The 22,115-nt window shown below is 51.0% G+C and overlaps 1 protein-coding gene across 1 annotated transcript in view; it reads right to left on the reverse strand.

Annotated features, from left to right (window-relative positions):
- The window catches only part of INPP5D (inositol polyphosphate-5-phosphatase D), a 121,089-nt gene that overhangs the window by 26,247 nt on the left and 72,727 nt on the right, over positions 1 to 22,115 (reverse strand). Inside the window, exons 10-17 of the mRNA XM_077758496.1 lie at positions 15,182 to 15,288; positions 12,931 to 13,033; positions 10,591 to 10,787; positions 10,012 to 10,129; positions 5,384 to 5,480; positions 4,722 to 4,860; positions 2,795 to 2,903; positions 2,510 to 2,598 (exon numbers count right to left, since the gene is read on the reverse strand). Coding sequence (XP_077614622.1) covers positions 2,510 to 2,598; positions 2,795 to 2,903; positions 4,722 to 4,860; positions 5,384 to 5,480; positions 10,012 to 10,129; positions 10,591 to 10,787; positions 12,931 to 13,033; positions 15,182 to 15,288 — 959 coding nt within the window. The remainder of the gene's footprint in view (positions 1 to 2,509; positions 2,599 to 2,794; positions 2,904 to 4,721; positions 4,861 to 5,383; positions 5,481 to 10,011; positions 10,130 to 10,590; positions 10,788 to 12,930; positions 13,034 to 15,181; positions 15,289 to 22,115) is intronic.

Raw genomic sequence — 22,115 nt, forward strand, 5'->3', positions numbered from 1 at the left:
TCACTGTACGTATATATCACATTTATCTACTCTACTCTTGACAGAAATAGGGCTGTTCCCAGTTTTGGGACATTGAGAACCAAGCTGCAATAAATGTTCTTGTATCTTCCCTCTTGGTGAACAAACGCACTAATCCAAAGTGGGATTACTGGATAACAACATGGATGCACGTTTTCTTTCATAGATGCTGCCATGCTGTTCCTCTTAACATTATAGCCCTCAGCACTGGCTGCCCCAAGAATGACTGGTGGAACTTTACAAAGATACAGAGGGCGGGGCCTGTCCCAGGGCTCTTGCATCAGAGCCTCTGAGAATGAGGCCCAGAAAGCTGTATTTCTGGAAAGCTTCACCAGATTCCCCTGCACCCTCTTGGTAAAGAGCCACCCTCGTCTTCCCGAAGTCTGGATCTCACCTCCGAGATGATGCAAACTGTCTTTTAAAGTCCACCAAACCCTCTGAACCACAAATCCAGCTCCTAGAACACGGTTCATGTGCAGGGCACATGTTCTCCCAGACTTGCATTCCACACCAGCCACCACTGATCCTGGACAGTCTCTCTCACGCCCTGCTTCTGTGATGCTGAGCTGCCTGGCTGGTCTTCTGGCCACCTACGCGATCACTCATTTCCCGTCTTCTTTATTGTGTCTGCTGCTGCTTCTCGCTTTTGAACGTGGCTGGCCCCCAAATCTGCCCATGACTCTTCTCTTTGCACCCTCCACTCACTCCCCGACAACTCACCCACCCCCACGCTGTGCCCATGTTCTCTGCGAGCACAACTCTCAAATCTATGACCCAGTCTTGGTGTCTCCAGCGTCACCTGCTATTCTCAACTGCCTTCTGGAGGTTTCCTCTAGATCTTCTGCTAACATGACACACGAAGTCTGAAGACAAGCTCTATTTTCCCCTCCAAGCCAGCTCTGCCTTCTGATTTTCATTTCTATCAATGGCGATCAGATCTGCCCACACGTTGTGCTCTTCTTTCCTTTTGCTTTTCATTGTTTGTTCCCAGTTCTGACTCAGGCCCCAGTTTCTCAGCTGGAAGGACCACACAGCCTCCTCAGTGGTTCCCTGCATCCCCCTCCTCTACCCAGAAGCACACAGGCCTGTGCTGTAGATCACTGCCATGCTGCCGGCCCCCGGCAGAACCTTCAGCGGCTTCCTGATGCCCATCCAACAGGGTAAAACCTTAACCTGGCATCTAGGACCTTCCTCCTCCCCAGCTCAGCCCATCTTTCTCCTAAAACTCGAGTCAACCTGGACATGTCCCCGTGGACCTGCCCTGACAGTGTTAGGGGCCACAGCCACACAGCAGCCAGCGGATACCTCACAAGCAGCTGTCTTACCCTGGGGAATTCAGCCTCATTCCAGGAAGCGGACCTGGGCCTCCTCTCCTCCTCTGTCCGGTTTTCTCTATTGGCTCCTGCTTTGTTTTGGCTTAACCCCCCCTTGAAGTTCTCAGCTGGCTCAAAGCCCTCCGGCAACATTCTCCTTGCCATTTCCCTAGGCCTCCAGCGGCCCCCGGAACTTGGAAACACGCCATTCCACACCTGTAACCCTCAGGGCCTGGCTCCCCTCAGTCGGGACCCAGAAGGTGATGATGCTAGAAATTTCCCGTCTCCTTATCTGTTCCAGCAATTCTTTCAACTGGAAATGATCGGCCTCACTCCTTGTCCTGTCCACTTGCTGAAATCCAAGCCATCCCTCGGGCACCACAAACGGGCCGTCTTTGAGAAGCCTCTCCTTATCCTTCCTTTCCCTACTGGTCACGTCCTTCTCTGATTGCTCCTCAGGGTACTTGACAACATCATATTCTATCTCTGGTCAGTAGCTGTGTGTGGTCTCGTCTCTCCTTCATAAACTCCTTGGCAGCACACACCAGGCTCATCTTTGATCTCCTACCTCCTAATGGAGTGCCTAGCCCATCACAGGTCATCAATAAATATCTGTGGAGCAAGAACAAACAAAGGCTTTATTGTGGCTACCCCGAAACACTGTTCCTTGGCACACAAGGGGCCTCATAACCTAATTGGTATTCCACAACCAAGCCAGTTTGGCACACAAATTTCCCTGTAGAGAACCATAATGCTCATAAACCTGTAAAGGCTCTGCTAAGTCCTGCAGCAAAGAAGCTTGTTCAATGATGATTCACTTGGTAGATTAGCAAACAGATTTGATCACGGGACTTTAAAAAGAGCTTCAGAACCCGGTTACAGAAATCCTTTAAACCCTCTCAGAATCTTAAGACTACCTGGACAGAAGGAAAATCCTAAGTGTCATGAATCTGGTTCCTTGCAGTGGGCAAGTGTGCTTGCCCGGCCTCTCCTGAGAAGAGGTTTTTGCTCAGTGATGCAAACCAACGCGTGATCTAATTTTCCTTTTCTCCTGTTGCCTAGCGGACGAGGATGCTCTTCGCTTCCCGTTCGCCTTTGTGGGAACGGACATAAGAGGGGAGAGATGTGCAAGGGGGTGGAGATGGAGGGTCGGGGTGGCGTCTGTGATGAGAACTCACCCCTGTGGCTTTCTGCTTAGTGTAGGCGTATTTGTCCCGAGTCAGTCTTTCGAAACGGTAGGTGGGCGCGAATGTGATTTCTTCCTCCTCTGAAATCAAACAAAACCTTGGTTTCTGTGTGGATCCCAAGTTTCACATCTGGCCGCGCCACCTTCTTCTCCAGGCATAGTCCTTCCCCGCGCCCCGCCCCCCACCCACGCCCACGCCTCGGGAGGATAGTCAGGGAGAAGGGGAGACAGCGATGGCTGGAGAGGGCCCAGGAACAGAGAGAGCCGCAGCTCTTACCAAAGTGCAAGAAGACCTTCTGCTCTTTCCTCTCCATGAGCAGCTGGTCGTGGGACAGGAGGTCTGCATACTGCTGCTGCTTGATCTTCTGGACAATGGTTTCTGCCTCCTGGAGCAAGGACACAGCCAGGCCACCAGTAAGACGCCCCCCATCCCCAACGTGAGGAGGCCATTACCACCCACCTGCCTGTCCCCAGGACCTGGAGCCCCGGACGCGGCACCAGACCCTGGTCCTGGGAAAGCCCGGTTGGCCGTCCTTAGCACTCAGTTTTTTCTTAATGTTTATTTTGAGAGAAAGAGAGAGAGCAAGAGCACGAGTGGGGGAGGGGAAGACAGAGAGGGAGAGAGAATCCCAGGCAGACTTCACGCTGTCAGCACAGAGCCCGATGTGGGGCTCGAACTCACGAACCGAGAGGTCATGACCTGAGCTGAAATCAGGAGTCAGACGCTTAACCGACTGAGCCACCCAGAAGCCCCTGGCACTCAACTATTTTATAAGGAAAACTCTACAAAAGTAGTTAACTGTCACCCTGATAATACAAGCTTTGGCTGTTCCAAATTTGTAGAGGGACATTTTACTTTTTCACACGGACTTTTTGTGTTACTTTTGTCAACACTTCATTAGTAGTAGGTGCGTCTCCCTTGCTGTCTGTGGGACCTGAGGCAGCTTGTTGTTGTGAGGCCACGGAAGGAGCTGAAACCCCAGTCCCTGAATCAGTGGGCGTCAGGACTTCCTGATCTGGGCTCAGAGTCCCAAGAGTCCGTGTGGCCTCAATGGGATGGAATCCAGCCATCCTTTCTCCCCAGACTGTCACCTCCACTCTGGTAAATGCCCTTGGCAGATCTCCTGGTGAGGGAATTTGTGGGGTTCCTGCCTAGCCCTCTCCCCTCTGCCAGGAGGGAGGGAGTGGTGCGGATGTAAGGAGCACAGGCCCTCAGCTCCTCCTCAGTCTCTGTGGAGCGGCTGGGGCAGCAGCAAGGAGAGGCCGGATGCTGGGGGAAACACTCCGGAGAAGGCGAGAGAAGGTCCGGGTTCGATCCCAACTCCCAGGGATCAGAAACGGACTCCAGGCTATTTCCTAGCCTGTCTGTGCCCCGGGGTCCTTGCCCCTCGGCTTCTGCCCTCACTGGATGCAGCGCAAAGGCTCTGCATCCCTGTCAGGGACGTTCAAGCTGTAACCAAGGTGTCTGGGCAGACCGCACGGCTCTGCGCCCAGGCCTGCCCACCCCCTTCCCGGAGGCCGCTTCGCTCTGCCTGAGTGAGCAAGGCGTGTCTGTGCCACTGGCCCTTCTGACCGCTGCTCAGCGGACCGTGCTTGGGCATCCAACATAAGCAACTTCTTCCTTCGCTGGCCAGTGGCCTGCAATCTAGGCAGAAAATTGTGCTGGTCTCCGCAGACCTTAATGGTTCCTGGAGATGTGGGCCCAGCCACCGGAGGACCAGGATGGCCAGGACGTGGGAGCTAAGTGTGAGCAGAGGTGAAGTGTAGACACGCAAGGGTTCCAGGACAGAACAGCATTGAGTCCCAGGGGGAGTAGTTGCCTTGGCCCATCTCAGTCTGTGTCTCCATGGACCTGTACCCTGAGCTAACTCAGGGGAGCCTCTGTCCCATGAAGTCTCAGCAGCAGGTGGGCAGCCCCTTCCCCGGGTGGACAGGTCCTTCCCCGGGTGGGCAGCCCCTTCCCCGGGCGGACAGGTCCTTCCCCAGGCGGGCAGCCCCTTCCCTGGGCGGACAGGTCCTTCCCCGGGGTGGGCAGCCCCTTCCCCGGGGTGGACAGGTCCTTCCCCGGGCGGGCAGCCCCTTCCCCGGGCAGACAGGTCCTTCTCCGGGTGGGCAGCCCCTTCCCCGGGTGGACAGGTCCTTCCCCGGGTGGGCAGCCCCTTCCCCGGGCGGACAGGTCCTTCCCCGGGTGGACACCTCCTTACCCAGGTGGGAAGATCCACACGGTAGTTCAGATCACCAAGCCAGAAGAGGTGGGTAAAGCGGTGAGTGATGTTAAAAGGACTCAGTTTCTTGTCTCCCAGAGCCAGAAACCGGAGAATGTTCATATAGTTTTGGTTTCTCCTGTTTAAATGAAAAAGCAGCCATGTAGCATGGGCTCATTGGTTCCTTACTTCACTACCGTGGCAGGAAATCAGAGGAAGCATAGGGGGACTGAGCCTTAACTCTCCGGCCCCTGCTGCATCGAACCACCTCCATGTGTGGGGGGAGCACAGCCAGGATGCAAAGGGCCTTTCGGGCAGAAATGGGAACACACGGCAGGGGCCCCGGGAGCATCCAGTTAGCAGGGAATCGGAATCATGATTATTCTAAATAGCTGTCTTCATGCCTGGGCCAAATGAGCCAAATGAGCCTTGATCTGTAAGGATGCCCCGATGAGGTTTCTCCCTTTAGGAATGGAGGGGGATTTAGGCATCTATTAGATGAACAACATAAGGAAATGTGTGTTCCGTCCTTCTGGCAACATCCACCCAGACAAGGGGTCCTTCTGTGCCACAGTTTCGGGAAAAGCCGAGGGCTGAACAGTAGTTCTGGTGTTTAGGGATGTGAGGTTTGCCTGGGCCGTGCGGGAAATGAGCTCCATTACCTGAGTTTCTTTTCGCTTCCAGAAGTCAAATGGCTGTTAACAAATCCCAAGGAGGTTCCGTTGAACATGAATGACACCCCCACGGCTCCCTTGTTTCCTAAAGGGGAGAAGGAAGTAGTCAGTCACACGGGCAAACTTACCAAGTGGCGGGAAATCAAGGGGAAGCAATGTTGTTAATAAAGAGGGAGAGAAGCAGGTGCGGGAAGGAGGAGACGCAGAAAGGCGGAAGGGCTCCATCTGGAGAGGGAGGTGCAGCAGGCAGAGGGAACTGGGGGGGGGCGGGGGGGCAGGCAGGACATTCCTCCAGAACAAGAAAATCGGCAAATGGCCCGCAGTCTTGGGAGTGCAGGTCCCTGTAGGGGAGTTACCGTTACCCCATGTACCCAGCAGCAAGACCATCAAAAGCAGCCAGAAAGAAGCTGTGGGAAGATAGAAAAAGGAGCCAGGGGCCAGGTGGGCTGACCTTCCACCCTGCTAACCAGGTTCCCGATGGGACCAAAACTGAGACCACTTCTTCTTAATTTCTTTTTTTTTTTTAATGTTTTATTTATTTCTAGGAGAGAGAGAGACAGCATGAGCAGGGGAGGGTCAGAGAGAGAGGGAGTCACAGACTGAAACAGGCTCCAGGCTCTGAGCTGGCAGTCAGCACAGAGCCCGACGCGGGGCTCGAACCCACGAACCGCGAGATCATGACCTAAGCGAAAGTCGGACGCTTAACCGACTAAGCCACCCAGGCACCCCGTTTCTTCATAATTTCAATCTAGTCTAGGCTAGTGATTCTCAAAGTGTGTTCCCCAAACAGCCACAGCAGCAGCAGCAGCGCCTAGGAATTGCGGGAAGCGCAAATTCTCAGGCCTCACCCTGGACCTGCCGAATCGGAAATCTGGGGGCGGGGCCCAGGAATCTGGGTTAAACAAGCCCTTTAGGTCAGGGGTATGCAGGCCGCTGCCAGGCAAAATGGTTTTTACGTGTTTAAATAGCTGGGGGGAAAAATCAAAATATTTTGTGACACATTAAAATGATACAAAGTTCAAATTTCAGAGCCCATAAGGAACATTTAATTGGAACACAGCTATGCCCACAGAGCTGAGTAGTTGCGACAGAGGCTGCATGACCCGCAGAGCCTGAAATATTTACTGCCTGGCCCGTTAGAGACAAGTTTGCCAACGCCTGCTGTATTCTGACACTCAGAACCCCGAGAAGCCGCTCTGGCCAATATAGTAGCTTGAGCTGTGTGCACACTGAACACTTGGACTGTGGCTGGTCCCACCTGAGGTGGGCTGCGAACCTGACCGAGGCATTGAAATTTATAAGCCTCGGTAAGAAAAACAGAACATAGGGGCACTAGGGTGGTGCAGTCAGTTAAGCAACTCTTGACCTTGGCTCAGGTCATGATCTCATGGTTCAGGAGTTTGAGCCCTGCATCGGGCTCAGTGCTAGCAGTGCAGAGCCTGCTTGGGATTCCGTCTCTCCTTCTCTCTGCCCCTCCCCCACTTGTTCTCTCTTTCTCTCTCTCAAATAAATAAAACTTTAAAAAATTAAAAAAAAAAAGAGAACGTAAAATTACTAATTTTTATATTGAATATCTACGGAAATGGTAACACATATATTTTTAAGTTTCTCTGCCCCTCCCCCACTTGTTATCGCTCAAATAAATAAAACTTAAGAAAAAAAAAGAAAAACAACATAAAATAATTACTAATTTTTATATTGAATATCTACAGATATGGTAAGATACATATTTTTAAGTTTATTTATTTTGAGAGAGACAGCACAAGTTGGGGAGGGGCAGAGAAAGCGGGGGGGAGAGAGAGAGAGAGGGAGAGAATCCCAAGCAGGCTCCACGCAGCCAGCGCAGAACCTGATGAGGGGCTCAGACCCACTAAGTCATGAGATCATGACCTGAGCCAAAACCGAATCGGACACTTAACCGACTGAGCCCCCCAGGCGCCCCAAAATGAGTGAATGAGGTTTGATAAAGTGTTAACTAAATCTGACTTCACCTGTTTCCTTTTGCTTCCTAGACTGTGGCTCCTAGAAAATTCGTAACAACCTACAGGGCTCACATTCTGACTGGGCTGGACAGCACTGGGTGGAGCCTCAGGTGAAGGACCTCAGGGATCCCTCTCCCTGCCTCCCTCGGACTGGGGCCCACCCTAGGCACAATGGGTGGCCCAGCTCCCTGCCCCCAGGGAGTCTCTCTTTCCAGCTTTCTCCCCATCCTGCAATGTGGCCTGGGCTCAAATCCCTGCTCATCGCTTTCCTGCCTCTGCACCTGGGACGGGTTAAGAAACCTCACTGTAGCCCCCAGCATCTTGTGAATGGGTCCAACCACAGTCCTTGCCCCAACAGGGCGTTTATGTTAAACAGGGTAATACTCATGAAGTATTTAGCTCTCGGCCATGAACATGTACATTCTGAAAAAGGCCTTAGGTCTTCTAGGGTGATGTCCACCAGCACTAGCCAACAGCATTCCTGAAGCTCTGCCCCGTGTTAACCATGGCTGGGGGCCATGTGAAGGGAGCAGAGAGGGTAGAGGCCAGCCCCAAGGTTGGCTGGAGCCAAGGGAGGAGCAGGTGCATGGGAACCCCTTGGCCTCCAAGCTACCTTCTAATGGCCATAAAGCTTGGACCCTGCCCAGACGTCATGCCTCCCTCTCTGGCCTTGCCTCCAACATCCACTAGAGCTGCAGCCCAGAGGCCTCAGGGCCTTTGCTTCACTGTTCCCGCTGTGTGAACACTGCCCACACTGACCCTTCCTTACCTCCGGGACTTGAGTCCCAGCGCTCCTTCTCAGACAGACCCCTGGACCCACCCCCCCATCTCAAGGAGAACCTGGGCCTCGCCGCCCCGGGCACCTTGCCAGCACGCTTACTCCTAGAAACCACCTTACTCTCTATCTGTCCATGCAGGCAGGCTGCTGTCTGTGTGGTTACTTGTCCAGTGCACAGCACTGCACACGGGGACATAACATCAGCTCTGTAGTATGAATGGGAGCCGGTGCAGCGGCCGGAGGCGAGGTCTGGCTAAGGTGCGATTTTATCTTGTAACGGGAGGTCTGAGTACGTTACGTGCTGTTGGGAAGGGGCCGGGGGAAGGGGGATGGGTAGCACGGGCAGGATGCAGCAAGGACAGACAGAGGTTCCTGGGCAGCAGAAGGGCGTGGACTCTGACAGGGCAGCTCTGGAGACAGGAAGGAAGGGGGCCAGTGGGTGTGGACGCGGGCAGCCTGCGGTTTGTCAGCAGAAAAGCCGAGAGCGCTCTCAACATTCGATTGCAACAATTCTTCTATTTCCTGTTGTCTCTGGGACTCTGTCCTGTCCCTGACTCCAACCACCAGAAACCACTAGCCCCGCCCTCAACTCCACCCACTGCCCATGTGGGGGGCACCTGCCCACACACACTCACTGACAGACTCACGTGCACTCAGACCTGTGTGTGCACTCACACACAGACTCACATGAACTTGGACTCGAACAGACTTGCATGCACACTCAAGCACAGACTTGCACATACAGACCTGCATGTACACTCCCACACACAGATTTGTACATATAGACACACATACTCACAGATTCACATCTATAGACACACAAGCATTCACATACACACCCACCCAAAGATTCACATTCACAAACACACTCCTAAAGTCTCCGGCTCTTAATTCAATTCTCTGAGGTGCCCTGACTGGTCGCCACTGGCTCACCACTAAAACCAGTATTTCCACATCCAACCTGAGTTGTTCTAGAACTACACCAGGGATTGGCAACATAAAGCCTGTGGGCCAGGGCGCCTGGGTGGCTCCAGTTGGTTAAGCACCCGACTTCGGCTCAGGTCATGATCTCATGGTTCATGGTTTCGAGCCCCAAGGTGGGTTCNGAGAGGCACCTGGAAGGTTCAGTCGATTAAACGTCTGACCTCAGCTTGGGTCATGGTGTCGTGGTTTGTGGGTTCACGCCTCATATTGGGCTCTGTGCTGACAGCTCAAGAGACTGGAGCCTGTTTTGGATTTTGTGTGTCTCTCTCTCTGCCTTTCCCCCGCTAGCACTCAGTCTCTCAAAAATGAATAAAAGGTAATAAAAAAAAAAAACTTTTACAAAGCCCGTGGGCCAAACTGAACCCCGACCTGTGTCTGTAGGCAAAGCTTTCTGGAACACAGCGACTCCCATTCACGTTCGTGCTATCCACGGTTTCTTTCGTGCCGCAGCTGCAGGGGTGAGGAGCAGCATGTGGCCCAAGGAGCCTAAAGCATTTGCTATTTACAGCAGGTCCATCAACCCCTGTCCTAGGTCCTGGATTCTCAAGGTGGGGGTCTGTGGGCCAGCAACATGACACCACTTGGGAGCTGGTTGCAAAGTCAGAATATCAGGCTCCTCCTGAGACCTGCTGAGTCAGAACCTGCATTTTGGCCAGATCCCCACCAGCTCTGGTGTAGACCCCAGGTGGGCTCAGGCTGGAGGAATCAACCATCCAGGCTGCCCAGGACTGAGGGGATCCCAGGAAGTGAGGCTCAGTGTTCCACCCGGGGGCGTCCCTGTTGGCGGGGACAGGATGGACACACGTGTGTAGGCAGGAGAATGCAGCATGGAAGCCCAGCCTCCTCCACCCCCCCGCACCTCCCCATCTCACCCAGCGTGTTGGCGATGCCCGTCTTCACGTTGTCGGTGCAGATGTGACTGATGCGGTTCTCATGCTCCGGCTTGGCCAGCACCACAATTCGGATATTCCAGAGGGTGTGGATGGCAATCTGGAAGGGACGACAACATGGTGACTCTTGGCCAGAGCATGGTGCTTGACCACGGAGCAAGGGCCTCCCCCGCCCAGCCCTCACCCCCGAGGCATGGGGAACCTGTCTAGAATCCCTAAACTTCAGGAAGGGTCCTAAAAATGCCCTGCAGGTGACACAAAGATGAAGAGCCAGGACTGGCAAGATTTTAGAGAAGTGAGGATGACCTACAAGCAGGGGCAGGGAAGAAGGGAGATGCTAGAGATTTTCAGCAACGCCCACAGACCCCCATTTCAGAACAGGTGCCCCTGTCTGGCCCTGGAAGGGAGTGGTGGTGATGGGGAATGACCACTGAACATTCAGGCATTTTTGGAAACTGAGAGGTGACAGGCTGAGCCCACCCTTGCCTCTGAGGTGCTCCTGGCCGGTCTCGCAAAGCCCACTGCCCCAGAGTCCCACCCAGCACCCTGGCAGCTGCTCACTGTTTTAAAAGTCATGCTGGTGATTTCTTGCAGGGAGTGTCTGAGAATTTCCAGCCACTCCTTCTCTCCCAGGGGGTCCTCCTGGGTGCCGATCACGTAGATGTCATGGGGGATGTAATCGGCAGAGTCATCCCGTGTTTTTCCCTGCCCCTTGGAGAGAAACCAGGACGTGATCTTCTTGGGAGGGGGGGCGTTACCTTCAACAGCAAAACCCAACACCAAGTGAGTCAAAGGCACAGCAGGAGAATTCAAAACACAGGTGGGGGAAGTATGCAGGGCAGGAAGTTCACACAGTCACTGAGAATCATTTGGGCCACCCAACCAAGTACTGTAGATAGGGGATTAGGTACTAATTACTCCCAGGACATCAGGTAGGGTCAGAGTGCTGTTACAATTCTTTGTAAAGATAACATGTTACAATTCTTTGTAAAGATAAAAGTTTAAAATTCTTTTTAAAGACTAGAACTAGTGCCTGAAGATTCCATGAGGTGTCTTGAACTAGTTGCACAAGATGTCAAACACCGTCCTAGTCTTTGGGGCTAACTCAGTAACTGAGACAATCCTTGAGGAATGTACATTTCATTGACAATGACAGCCGAGCAGGCTGGCAGGTTTGGGGCGGGGGCTTTTAACTCAGGGTTGGGAGACAGCAGGGACTTCCGTGCAAAACAGAGTGATCTCGGCTGAAAACTAAGAGCCAAAGAAACAGGAAGAGTGTGGAGACCACCTCCATTTTCATTTCGAAAAATGAGTCAAAGCAACTCAATAAAGAAATGATGAAAGACATTTCTCCTCGAAACACCCTTCAAGGTGAGTAAACTTTTCCCCCAAGGAGATAACCTTTTTGGCTCACAAGTGCCAAGAACCGAAGTAACTTGACTGCTATTTTTCTGCTCTCCGCTATGGTTCATGGTGGGACTGTAGGCTGGGGGCTGGTGGTCTCTGCTTGGGGAAACCCTCCCATCCACCCAGCCAGCCAGCTCCTTCCACACTGTCTTCTGTGTGAAGGGCGCTCCCTCCCGGGAACAGGATGGACTTAACCATGTCCAGCCAAATCTAAGACCTCCATGCTCACAGAAGAAACACCAAAGAGGGACAGTGTACCCGTGTGCCTGAACCCCAGGGGGAGAGCTGATGGAATCAGGCACCCAGCAAGAAATACTAGAGGGGACAGAAGAGGGCACAGGTCCCCAGATGTGGGCCAGTGTTCTACTTCAGGGCTACTGTGGCTCCTGGAATAAATATCTGGACAGGAAGGCCTAGGGAGGGTTGGTGCTTTGTGGGATCAGAGTCAGGGGCTCTCCTGCCTTCCCTCCTGGAAGATTAGTGCACCCTCCACTCAGCCGACGGGCCAGGAGTAGCGAATTATGTTTTCATTTCCAGATCACTTTCTGCCCCTCCATGAAGGGCTGCTGCGCACCCCATTCTTCCCAGAGGACACTGCTAGGTGACTACCTGCTGTGTCAGGAGATGGCTGAGCCTGACTCTGCTCTGGGCAAGGTGGGGAGGAGAGATACCCAATTAAATTAAAATTTCAGATAAACAACAGATAGCTTTTAGAGGAGCTATATGTCCCAGGCAGTATCTGTTCAACTAAAATTCAAAATTAACTAGACATCCTGTACCTACTTATTTTTCTTTGTAGTTGAATACTTATAGTAAATAATTAGTATGCTTTATATTTAGTGTGATATATTTAGAGCATAAATATGTATTAGTATAGAAGTTAGCGTACATGGTTAGTAAATATATATTTGGTGCATATTTTGTACTTATTTCTAGCTGAATAGTTATACTATTGGTACAATCTATACTCAGTATATTAGCATATGGTATATATCAGTATATAAATATACGTAGTATATATTTAGTATGTATTTATTTCTAGCTAGATACCAAAATACTAAAAAACTGTGTTTTTTATATGAAATTCAAATGCAATTGGGCATCAGAGCTCTCTCTTCCTCTCTCAGTAAATCCGACTACAAGGGAGCCCTCTTCCAAACTGACGCCCCTTGGCAAGCTGCCTAAGGCCGGCAGGTGCCCAAGAGCCCTTTCACCTATTGTTCTGAGTCTCTCTAATACTTTCCCATTTAGACATGTAAAGAAACCCAGCCCAGCTGCTCTTGGGGTGGGAGAATCCCAGAGCTCATTTCTCTCATCCACTGTCTCGGGAAGAGTCTGCAGTTCCTTAGAAAGGAGGCTGTGCAGATGGGCTGGGGGGCGGGAGGAACACAGGTGTCCCCCACCCATCTGTGGATGCCTGAGGCAGCAAAGCAGAACCCGAGGGGGGAGAGAGGAGGAAGCGGGTTGGGGGGAGAGGGGCACATGTGGACCCACCCATGTTCCAAGTGCCGATGAAGATGGTGATCATGTCCGGCTCCGCTTGTTCTGAGTGCTTATTCTTCATCTGCTGGAGAAGCTGGCAGAAGCCTTCTCGCTTCTAGGGATTGAAGGGCAGACAGACTCAGAAAGGCCTCTGCCTACCTGCACATGACACTTTCAAAGGGTTGGTCAGCTTCAAGAAAACTGAGAGGGGCGCAAGTCAGTACGAACTTGCAGGAGAGCATTCTGGAAATACAGGTCCGAGGGCTCAAGGAAGCGGATTCTGACCCTGCCATTCCTTTCCAAGGACCTGACTCTAAGAACCACCAGGAACCATACAAAGTCCCAGCCGTGTCATGGGGACTATAGCGCACACTTCAATACAGAAAAAATTAGTAACAGCCTTGATGTCCAGTCCTAGGAAGTGAATTAATAACTGTTACGGGTCATCCACAGGCCAGATAGAATACCACAGAGTTTATAAATTTTGGTGCAGAAATACTTTCTCAACAAGCATAGATGTCCAAACTATATTGTTAGGTGGGAAAAGCCAGTTGAGCACAGTATAGAGAGCATTGCTGCATTTTTATAAAAACACAAAACACAAACCATCCAGAAGGAGAGTCCAAAGTTTACTAGTGGCAAAGGTGCGTTTTCATTTTAAACTTTTTGCTTATTTGTATTTGTTACTTTTCCACCAATGAGAATAAATTACTTATTTATTTGTAAGTTTATTTCTTTACTTGGCGGGGGGAGAGAGTTAGCAGAAGGGGCAGAGAGAGGGGGACGGAAGATCCAGAGCGGGCTCTGTGCTGACCATAGAAACAACAGACAGTGAAGACCCGATGCGGGCCTCGAACTCACAAACCACGAGATGATGACCTGAGCCGAAGTCGGATGCTTAATCAACTGAGCCACCCAGGCACCTCAAGAATAGATCAGTTATTTAATGAAAGAAAATTTAGATCAAGGAAACTAACAAGAAAAGAATATATGAAAGCTGTCAGAGTCTCCTTCATAGCCTTCACTGGGTTGTCCCGGGTACCTGGGTATATACAGCAGGGGACAAAGCAGAGCAGCTCTCTAGGAGCGTGCAGTCAAGGGCAGGCTGAAAAAGCACATGCGCGCACACAGGCACACACACGTTTTAGGTTGTAGCCTATAAAATTACCAATATGTGGTAATTTTCACACCTACAGAGATGGCAATTTCATACAATTCAACCTAATAATTGCAAATCCCAGTTAATCGCTCCTAAAGAAACCAGCTCACAAGGACATGGTGAAGACTTTCATTATAGAAACCTGCCTTTAGTTAGGAATGGCTCAAAATCTGATGCGTCAGATTACTGCTGTGTCTCAACCCTTCTGAGCCAGCAGCAATGGGCAGAACTGGCTTGGGGATCTATGCCCCTGTATGCAAAATGGTACCCAGGCAGGCATTCTTCCTCTCCACCTCCTCTGCCCCTTCTCTATCGTGCCTCTGAGTGCTTCCCACCCTCTCAGCCAGTTCCGGGCACCCTCAGGCCTCCCGCTGGCTCCCCCAGACAGCCCACCCCTGCTGCTTCATCCATGGGGCACGTGGAAGAAGCCAGTCCTGGCACTCGGTGGAGGCTGTCCCTGTAAGCTGAGCTGGGAGCCTTTGTTCCTCAGTCTCACCATAACGCTACCACCTGGTCAGCCAACACAGACGTGATGAGAGCCCTTTGTGCCCTGCCCCATGGGAGCCATACACCTGTGGATCAACAGTAAGTCCAACACGGAGGGTTTCAGTCCCTGGCTGGCATGTCGGAGCAGAGTGATCAGATCATAGAGAAGCCTGCCTCTGGCTCCACGGAGACCCCCCGCAATGCCCAAAGACCCTGAGTATCTCCCTCAGTGCATCACTTCCTGTTCCAGGAGCCCGTTCTGATGGGAGACATTTGGATTTAAATCTGAGGTTCTCCAGGGGGCTTCTGAGTTCAGCCCAGAGAAGCTAAAAAGGCTCCCAGTGGGGCTCAGGGCTGGATATGGCACAAGTGATCAAGGGAGCACCCTCTCGGGGGCAGGCAGCAGAGCCGAGGGGGAGGATGGCCTTGCAGCTGTTCAAATCCCGGCAGATCTGGAACGTGTCCCCTAACCTCCCCGGGACTGGTTTTCCCAGATGGGAAGTGAGTTGTGAGAACCACATGAGCTAACAGTGCCAATTTCTGGGCACAAGCAAGCCTCAGAAGGCACATGTCCCTCACTCCCCTCCTGACCCATCTGAGTAGTCTGTCATCACTCACTTTGGAATCAGCAAAACAATATTCCTTCCGCAAGGTCTTCTCCTTCTCCGTTTCCACCAAAATCACCAACTTGTTCAGAAACTTCTGAGACTTGATGAGCTGCAGGACTTAAGAGAAATCACAGTTCATTTATTCATTCATCTACTTATCACCCAATATGTAGACTCTATGCTATATTCTGCTACCCGATCATCAACAATCCTGACTTCCCGTCCCGAGGTGAGCACCAAATGTGTGCCTAGTCTCCTAGATTCCTTTGCGCCTGGCTGTTCAGGAGAGGGGCTCATGCTTGAGAAGGGTGGTGCCTGGAACAAGCCAGAGGCAGCCTGGCCAGAGCAGTGTGAACGGTTACCTTTTTATTTTCCTCCTTGGCTTTCTCTCCTTCTCCTCCCTACCTCCATCCCTTCCTTCATCTAAACTAAAATTTTTACTTCTATCAACAACCGAGGCTCAAATTATTCTACAAGATTTCTTATTAACAATAGTATCTCCCCTGAACCCCACCTCCCTCCCATGTTCTTCTACCTACAGGCAACCACGTGCAACTCCCTTAATGGATTCTTTTGAAATTTCACTGTGTCTCTAAATAACATGCTTATATTACTTCTTGGTGTTTCAGTTTTAGATATTTCCTATTACATATTGACTTCCACTATAGAAGATGAAGGTTTAGATCTCTTTCAACCTGTCTCCCTACTCACCACTCCCCTCCCCCTACCAATGCAAAATTTCAGTCCCTTCATCATCTTCCAGTAATTTTGGCCAGGTGAGTATTCAGTGTATTTTATTCTGACCATGGAAAGGGTACTGACAGATAAACCCCCATTACTTTCCATTTCCCACACAACTTTTCATTTTTCTTGGAGTTAATAATTGCCATGTTTTTCTGCATTGGTCTTAACTCTCTTAGTATGCATCTCTCTTTTTCCTGTAATTAAGCACTTTCATCAGTTTTGCCATCCTGAGAAAGCCTCTCCCACAGCCTCTGGGCCCTCTTCTCTGGGCTGGGGACCTCTAGGCTCATGCAGAGCCATTACCTTAGGGCCTTCCCTCTCCATCATTCAGAAATTCATTCACTTGTCTTTCTTGTACTGGATCCCATTTCTCAGCTATCATGTCTTCCTCTTTCTTGCTTTATGCCCAAGTTTTGGTAGAGCAACATCTCTAAAAGTTTTCCAAGAAAAGGGAATGGATAATAACTTTTGGAGGCTTTGCATGCCTGAAAACCCTACCCTCACAATTCATAATAATCTTCCTCAGGAATCTTCCTTAGAACTTGTTCCATCACCTCTAGGTTTGGGCACTGCTGCTGAGAAACTGAATTATCATTTTGATCTACCTGCCTGCAGAAGAGTCAGCCCGGGAAGCCTGACTGCCATCCTTGGAGAGATGCATGCAAGGTGGCTGTTGAGTGGCATCTGGGGAACATGGACTTGGGGAGGGTCCCAGCATCTCCTGAACTGATAGGAGCAGCTCACTATCCCTAAACTGTTTCTACAAACAGTATGGTTTATGCTGACCACCTGCTTTCCTCCTGGAAGTCTAGAATTTGGGTATGTGCCAGGCAAGAGGGTGCCTATGTGACCAGTCCCCAGTAAAAATCCTGAGTGCTGACTCTCTAATGAGCTTCTCTGGTAGACGACATTTCCCGTGTGCAGTCAACCCATTAGGGGAGCAATTAAGCATGACCTTCATGACTGTATTGGGGAAGCACTCCTGGTAGCCTCGGCTTGGTTTCCCCATGGAATTCTTCGTGTGCCTTTTCCTTTTGCTGATTTTGCTTTGTATCCTATCACTGTAATAAATCAGAATTGTATGACTTTATGATGAGTCCTGGGAGTTCTGATGAGACACTGAACGTGGAGATAGACTTGGGGAGCCCTGACAGTCTGTAATCTATCTTTTATCTGGAAGATTTTAGGATCTTTTCTGTGACACAAGTGTTGTAAGACTTTCCAATGCTTGTGTGCCTTAAGGTGGAACAAATTTCCTCTGCTGTGCTGGGCACTTTGTGGGCCATTTTCAATTTGGAAACTGGTGAGTTTCTCTGAGAATTTCTCTCATTGTTTCCATTTTCTCTTCCTGACTTATTTTGGTATTGGACATCTTGGACTGGTCTAATTTTAAATAAGCTCTTCTCTTCTATTTTCCCTCACTTTGTTCTTTTGTTCTACTTCTGGGAGCCTTCCTCAACTTTATCATTTTACCCTTCCATTCTGTTTTTATTTTAAAAAATGTCTGCTGTAATGTTTTAATTTCCCCTTCCTTATCATCTTCCTCTCTCTTCCTTCCTCCTTCTACTTCACTTCGTTCTCTGAACGTTCTTTTTAAAATAGCATTCTGTTCTTGTTTCATGGTCCAATTTCTTTTAACCTTCATCATTGCTCTCTCCAAATTTTTGGTCCTTTTGCTTGTTTTTGCCTTGAGTCTTACTGCCCATTCCAGGCTTCCCTACAATCTGCTGATTCTTGGCTGGGCCTTCCAACAGTGAGTGTCACACTGGGCTTCTGCACTGGGTGGTCTCATGGGCTGACTCATGGGGAAACCTCTTGATTTTTGCCCCTGGGCTGGTCATGTGCTCCAGAGAAGAATCTTCCAATCTCCTGCCTGTAGCGGGGAGGCCTGGCTGGCAGCATCCAGCCCAGGAAGGAGTGAAGGCTGTGGTATCAACAATCAGACGTAACTGCTATTTAGTCCTCTGCTTCTAGTGGGTTCCTCTGCCCTTACCAGGCCTGGGGTCCCCCCAGCCTTTTACCTTTTCTGGAGAACTAACATCCAGTCATCTTTCTAATGAGTAAGGGGAAGCAGAGGGGAGACTGTGAGGAATGGAGAAAGATCTGGTAGGTCTAAATCTTTTAAAATAGATTTTCATCCAATCCTGATTGTTTATAATCTCACCTTCTCCCCCACTTCTAGGGGCCCCTAACAGTATCAATTCCTGTACCCTTTGTGGGTTCTGTGGTATGAGTCGGTGTCTCAGTTTTTCCTATTACATGCTTAAAATTGAGCTTTTTTTTGGTTCCTATAAGTTGGTTATCATTATCCATCTGCTTTTCAGCACTTAGAATTTTGTTGCCATCATTTTACCTCTTGGTCTCTTTGTCCCTGTGAATTTTGCTTTTAGGAGGGAACTGACAAATGTGTATGTCCAATGGTCATCTTGACCAGAAATCTCCCCCAGGGTAAAATGTGGATGTCCTATATGTCCAGAAATCCCATCAACCTTGTCAGCAACAGTAAATATGCCATGGCGCGATTCCCACTGCTGCCAACTGGGATGCCCTCAGACTCTTCCTAACCCGCTACTATGAGGCCGTGTCTCCTTCCCTCCCAACTCCTTCCTGGTTTTCCTTGACATCCATTTGCAGAATTGTGTGGCTGCCTCCCAGATGGGACATCTTGCTCGACCAGGATAAGTAGCACTCAACTAGGGCTATGTGGCCCACTTGTCCCCATACCTGGTTAAATACAACTAGAAGCTCTTTGTGGTTCTTTTCTTTGCCCCTCTACCTCTCACCCATGAGCAGGTGTGAGCAGTTCTACCTTCAAAACATTCCCGACATCCATCTTTCAGCATCTCAAGCCATCAGCATCTCATCTGACGATTGTCAAGTTCTCCTAATTGGTCTATGTCCCTGCTCCCTGCCACAACTTACTTTTAGCACAGCAGCCAGCATTCATTTACATGGGATCACACTGCTCCCTTGCTTCAGATCTCCCAACAGTGGCTCGCTGCACTTAAAACTCACCAAGCCCAGGGTAGGTGCCCAATGTCTGCACCATCTGTGCTCCAGCCACTCCAGCCAGGCTTGCTCCCATCTTGGAAACTCTGCCCAACAGCTGCTGTCCATGGTGTTTGCATGGCCAGCATCTTCCTGATACTCCGGTGTCAGCTCAAACGGCACTCCTCCATTATCGTCCTATCATCCTATTTACATCCCCAGCCTAGAGCTGATCACTCCCGGACATTTCCTGGTTGATAGATTTGTGCAGTTGGTTATTTTCTCCTCGACCCTTACTTGCACGGAACCTCCCTAAGAACTAGGACCCCCACCCCTGGTTTATTCACCTTTGCACCCCCAGCACCTGACACATTATAACTGCTCAGTGAGTGAATACATTCTGATTTCCTCATACAGCAACTGGCTTTTCCTATGCATAGAAGGCCTCGTACCAAAGCTACCAAGGAACATGATGACCAGAGCAGGGCAAGGAAGCTCCAGCACATACAGCCAAAGCACTTCCTCTAAATGATCAGCAAGACGCATGATTGGAAGCTGACTGTGCCAGAACTGCCTGAAGACATGCGAGTTATTAACACATCACTAAACACGCAGCCACATGAACTGTGTCAGTACACTGGTCTCGATTGAATTCATCTGTTCCTTTGTTCACTCACGGATTCACTCAGTATGTATTTACCTATGACTGACTCTGTAGAGAGGCGTGTGGCTGTAGACTCGGGATTTAACAGGAACCAAAAAAGCCCCGCTCCCAGGCCTCTGTGGAGACCATATTTTTCTGGTGGGCAGGGGGAGTTGGGAATTTATGAGCAACACTCCAAGTGCCTCATCAGTTGGCAATCCCTGAGTGTGCATCTGCTGGGCGCCTGGTCCTGTGCAGGATTTCAGAGTGTGTAAGATAGAGACCTGGCCCACTTGGGGAGGGAACTTGTGCACAAGAAATTACATCCTGATGTGACAGATGCCAAAACAGAGGGTGAGCTGGGCTCCATGGACCGAGAGGAGGAAGGGAACCAGGTAGGTGCAGCTCACGGGTAGTCTGGGCCCGCGGGCTCTGGATCGCTTCTCCTTCAAAGGCTCACGACCCCCCACTCTAACGGTGCATTCTCAACGCGAGCTGAGTTTTCTCTGGACTGCTCTTCTCCTCCATGGCTCTTTCACCCATCCCTGATCTGACGGCAACTTTCACACCACCCACAACTCCACAAAGGAGTATATTCGCCCCTCTAGGCGGTCAACACAACAGAGCTCTCCATTCCACAGCATGTCTCCGACTTTCAGTTTGGCATTCAAGGCCCTGTCCACATCTGACCCCACGCCCCTCTGGCCCTCCCCTTGGGGCCACAAGTAACATGTGATGTCTCTCACACCCTGCTCCAACTCTGTCTTAGTGCCCTCCTCTACTTTATGCTTGGTAAACTCCTATTCATTCTTCAAAGCCCTAGACAGAGCCACCTGTGGCGTGAGGCCTCCCCATATATCCCACAACAGAACTAATCAATCATCCTTCCGGGCTAACCTGGCATCTGACACACATTCTAACACATTCCCACATGCCAACTTTCCTCCTAAACTACCAAATCTTTGAGGGAGGGTGATAACTCGGGACCAGTCCGTGGAAGATACGCCGAAGAAAAATGCCCATTGAATTAAACTGACAAGGGCGAACAGTGCTTCCCAGAACCCTGGGGAGTATTTCTTTCAGTCCAGGAACATGGAGAGTCTTAGAGCAGTCAGGCACTCGGACACGCCCTTCCCTCATCTCAGGCTCCGTTTTCCTCTTACGTTGGGTTCACCCTTTTCAGCTGTAACTTGTTGTGTGGCAGGGAAGAGGGATGTGTGCTCTGCACGGGCTCACTTTCCACACAGCCCAATCCTGTTCAAACCTTCATACGCCCCACGTCTCTGGCCCTGCCTCAGCACTGCAACCTCCAATCGGCATGATTATGACAGCCTGTCACACTCCAGGGTCTAGGGACTCGATGTGCTAGTCTTTCCTCACTGCTCTATCCTGCCCTCTCCATCTTCTGCCTCACTCTGGAAGGATAATTGGAATGACGATGGGGTTTTCATGAGCACCTGCTACCTGCTTTGATGTTGGTCTCTTTAAGGCTCGTGGCAGCCCCGAAGGATGTGTATCCTTGCGACCAGAGCACACGGAGAGAGGGCACTAGGCCCAGGTCATGAATGACCAAGCTGGGATTCAAGGCTGGGCTTTTACCATCTCCCCTGTGCGATCTATGCTCTTCCCGTCCCTGCACCCCGCTCCCTGCACGGGGCTGGTGCCCAGACTCCCACCCCTCCTGCTGTCCTGAGAGCCTCCCTTGGACCTTGAGGACGCAGCCCAGATGGGAGTTGGGAGCAAGAGGTTGCAGGATGAGTAGGCCCCCGTGGGGCTGACCTCTCTGCCCGGGCCTCTGCCTGGGCACTTTGCCATGGGGCCGGTGCTGCTGCTGGGCACGAAGGAGCTGCTCTCAAATGCATCAGCCCATCTCCTCCTCATGACAAACCTAGGAGAAATCCACTATCATTCCCATCTCACAGAGAGGAAGGTGAGGCACAGAGACCTCAAGGAACCAGGCCAACATGAAAGTGCTAGCAAGTGGCAGGGCCTAGACCCGAACTAGACACGCTAGCCCCAGGGTCCACCTGCACGCTTACCTCTGTCCCACTGCTGGGCAGTGTCTGGCACCACGTCAGCACTGAATATATGATCTCCCTTCCTGCCCCTCTGCTGATCCAACTGTAGGGGGTTCTACAGGACGTTCTTGCACTTGATCTTAGCCAAAAGGCTGAGAAGCCATAGGGGGGATGTTATTTGTAGGGCTTGGCAGTTAAGCCAAATATCTACCATCTGAAAGGACTGCTCAGGTGAGTGTTCTTGATGCGAGAAGGCTGCGGCTCGTGCCGGGGCCCCTAAAGCTCCATGTGAAACATGATGCCTACTCTGAGGCCCAGAGCAGCTGGGCCATGTGTCCAGGGTCACACAGCTAAGCGGCAGAGCTGGGATATGAATAAAGACAGTTTAGTTCCAGGGCACCTGGGGGGCTCAGTCAGTTAAGCGTCCGACTTCGGATCCGGTATCATCACCTCACGGCTCAGGAATTCGAGGCCCGAGTCATTTTCTGGGCTGACAGCTCAGAGCTTGGAGCCTGCTTGGGATTCTGTCTCCCTCTCTCTCTGCCCCCCCC

The sequence above is a fragment of the Crocuta crocuta genome, unplaced genomic scaffold (assembly GCF_008692635.1).
Source record: "Crocuta crocuta isolate KB4526 unplaced genomic scaffold, BGI_CrCroc_1.0 scaffold290, whole genome shotgun sequence".
NCBI lineage: Eukaryota > Metazoa > Chordata > Mammalia > Carnivora > Hyaenidae > Crocuta > Crocuta crocuta.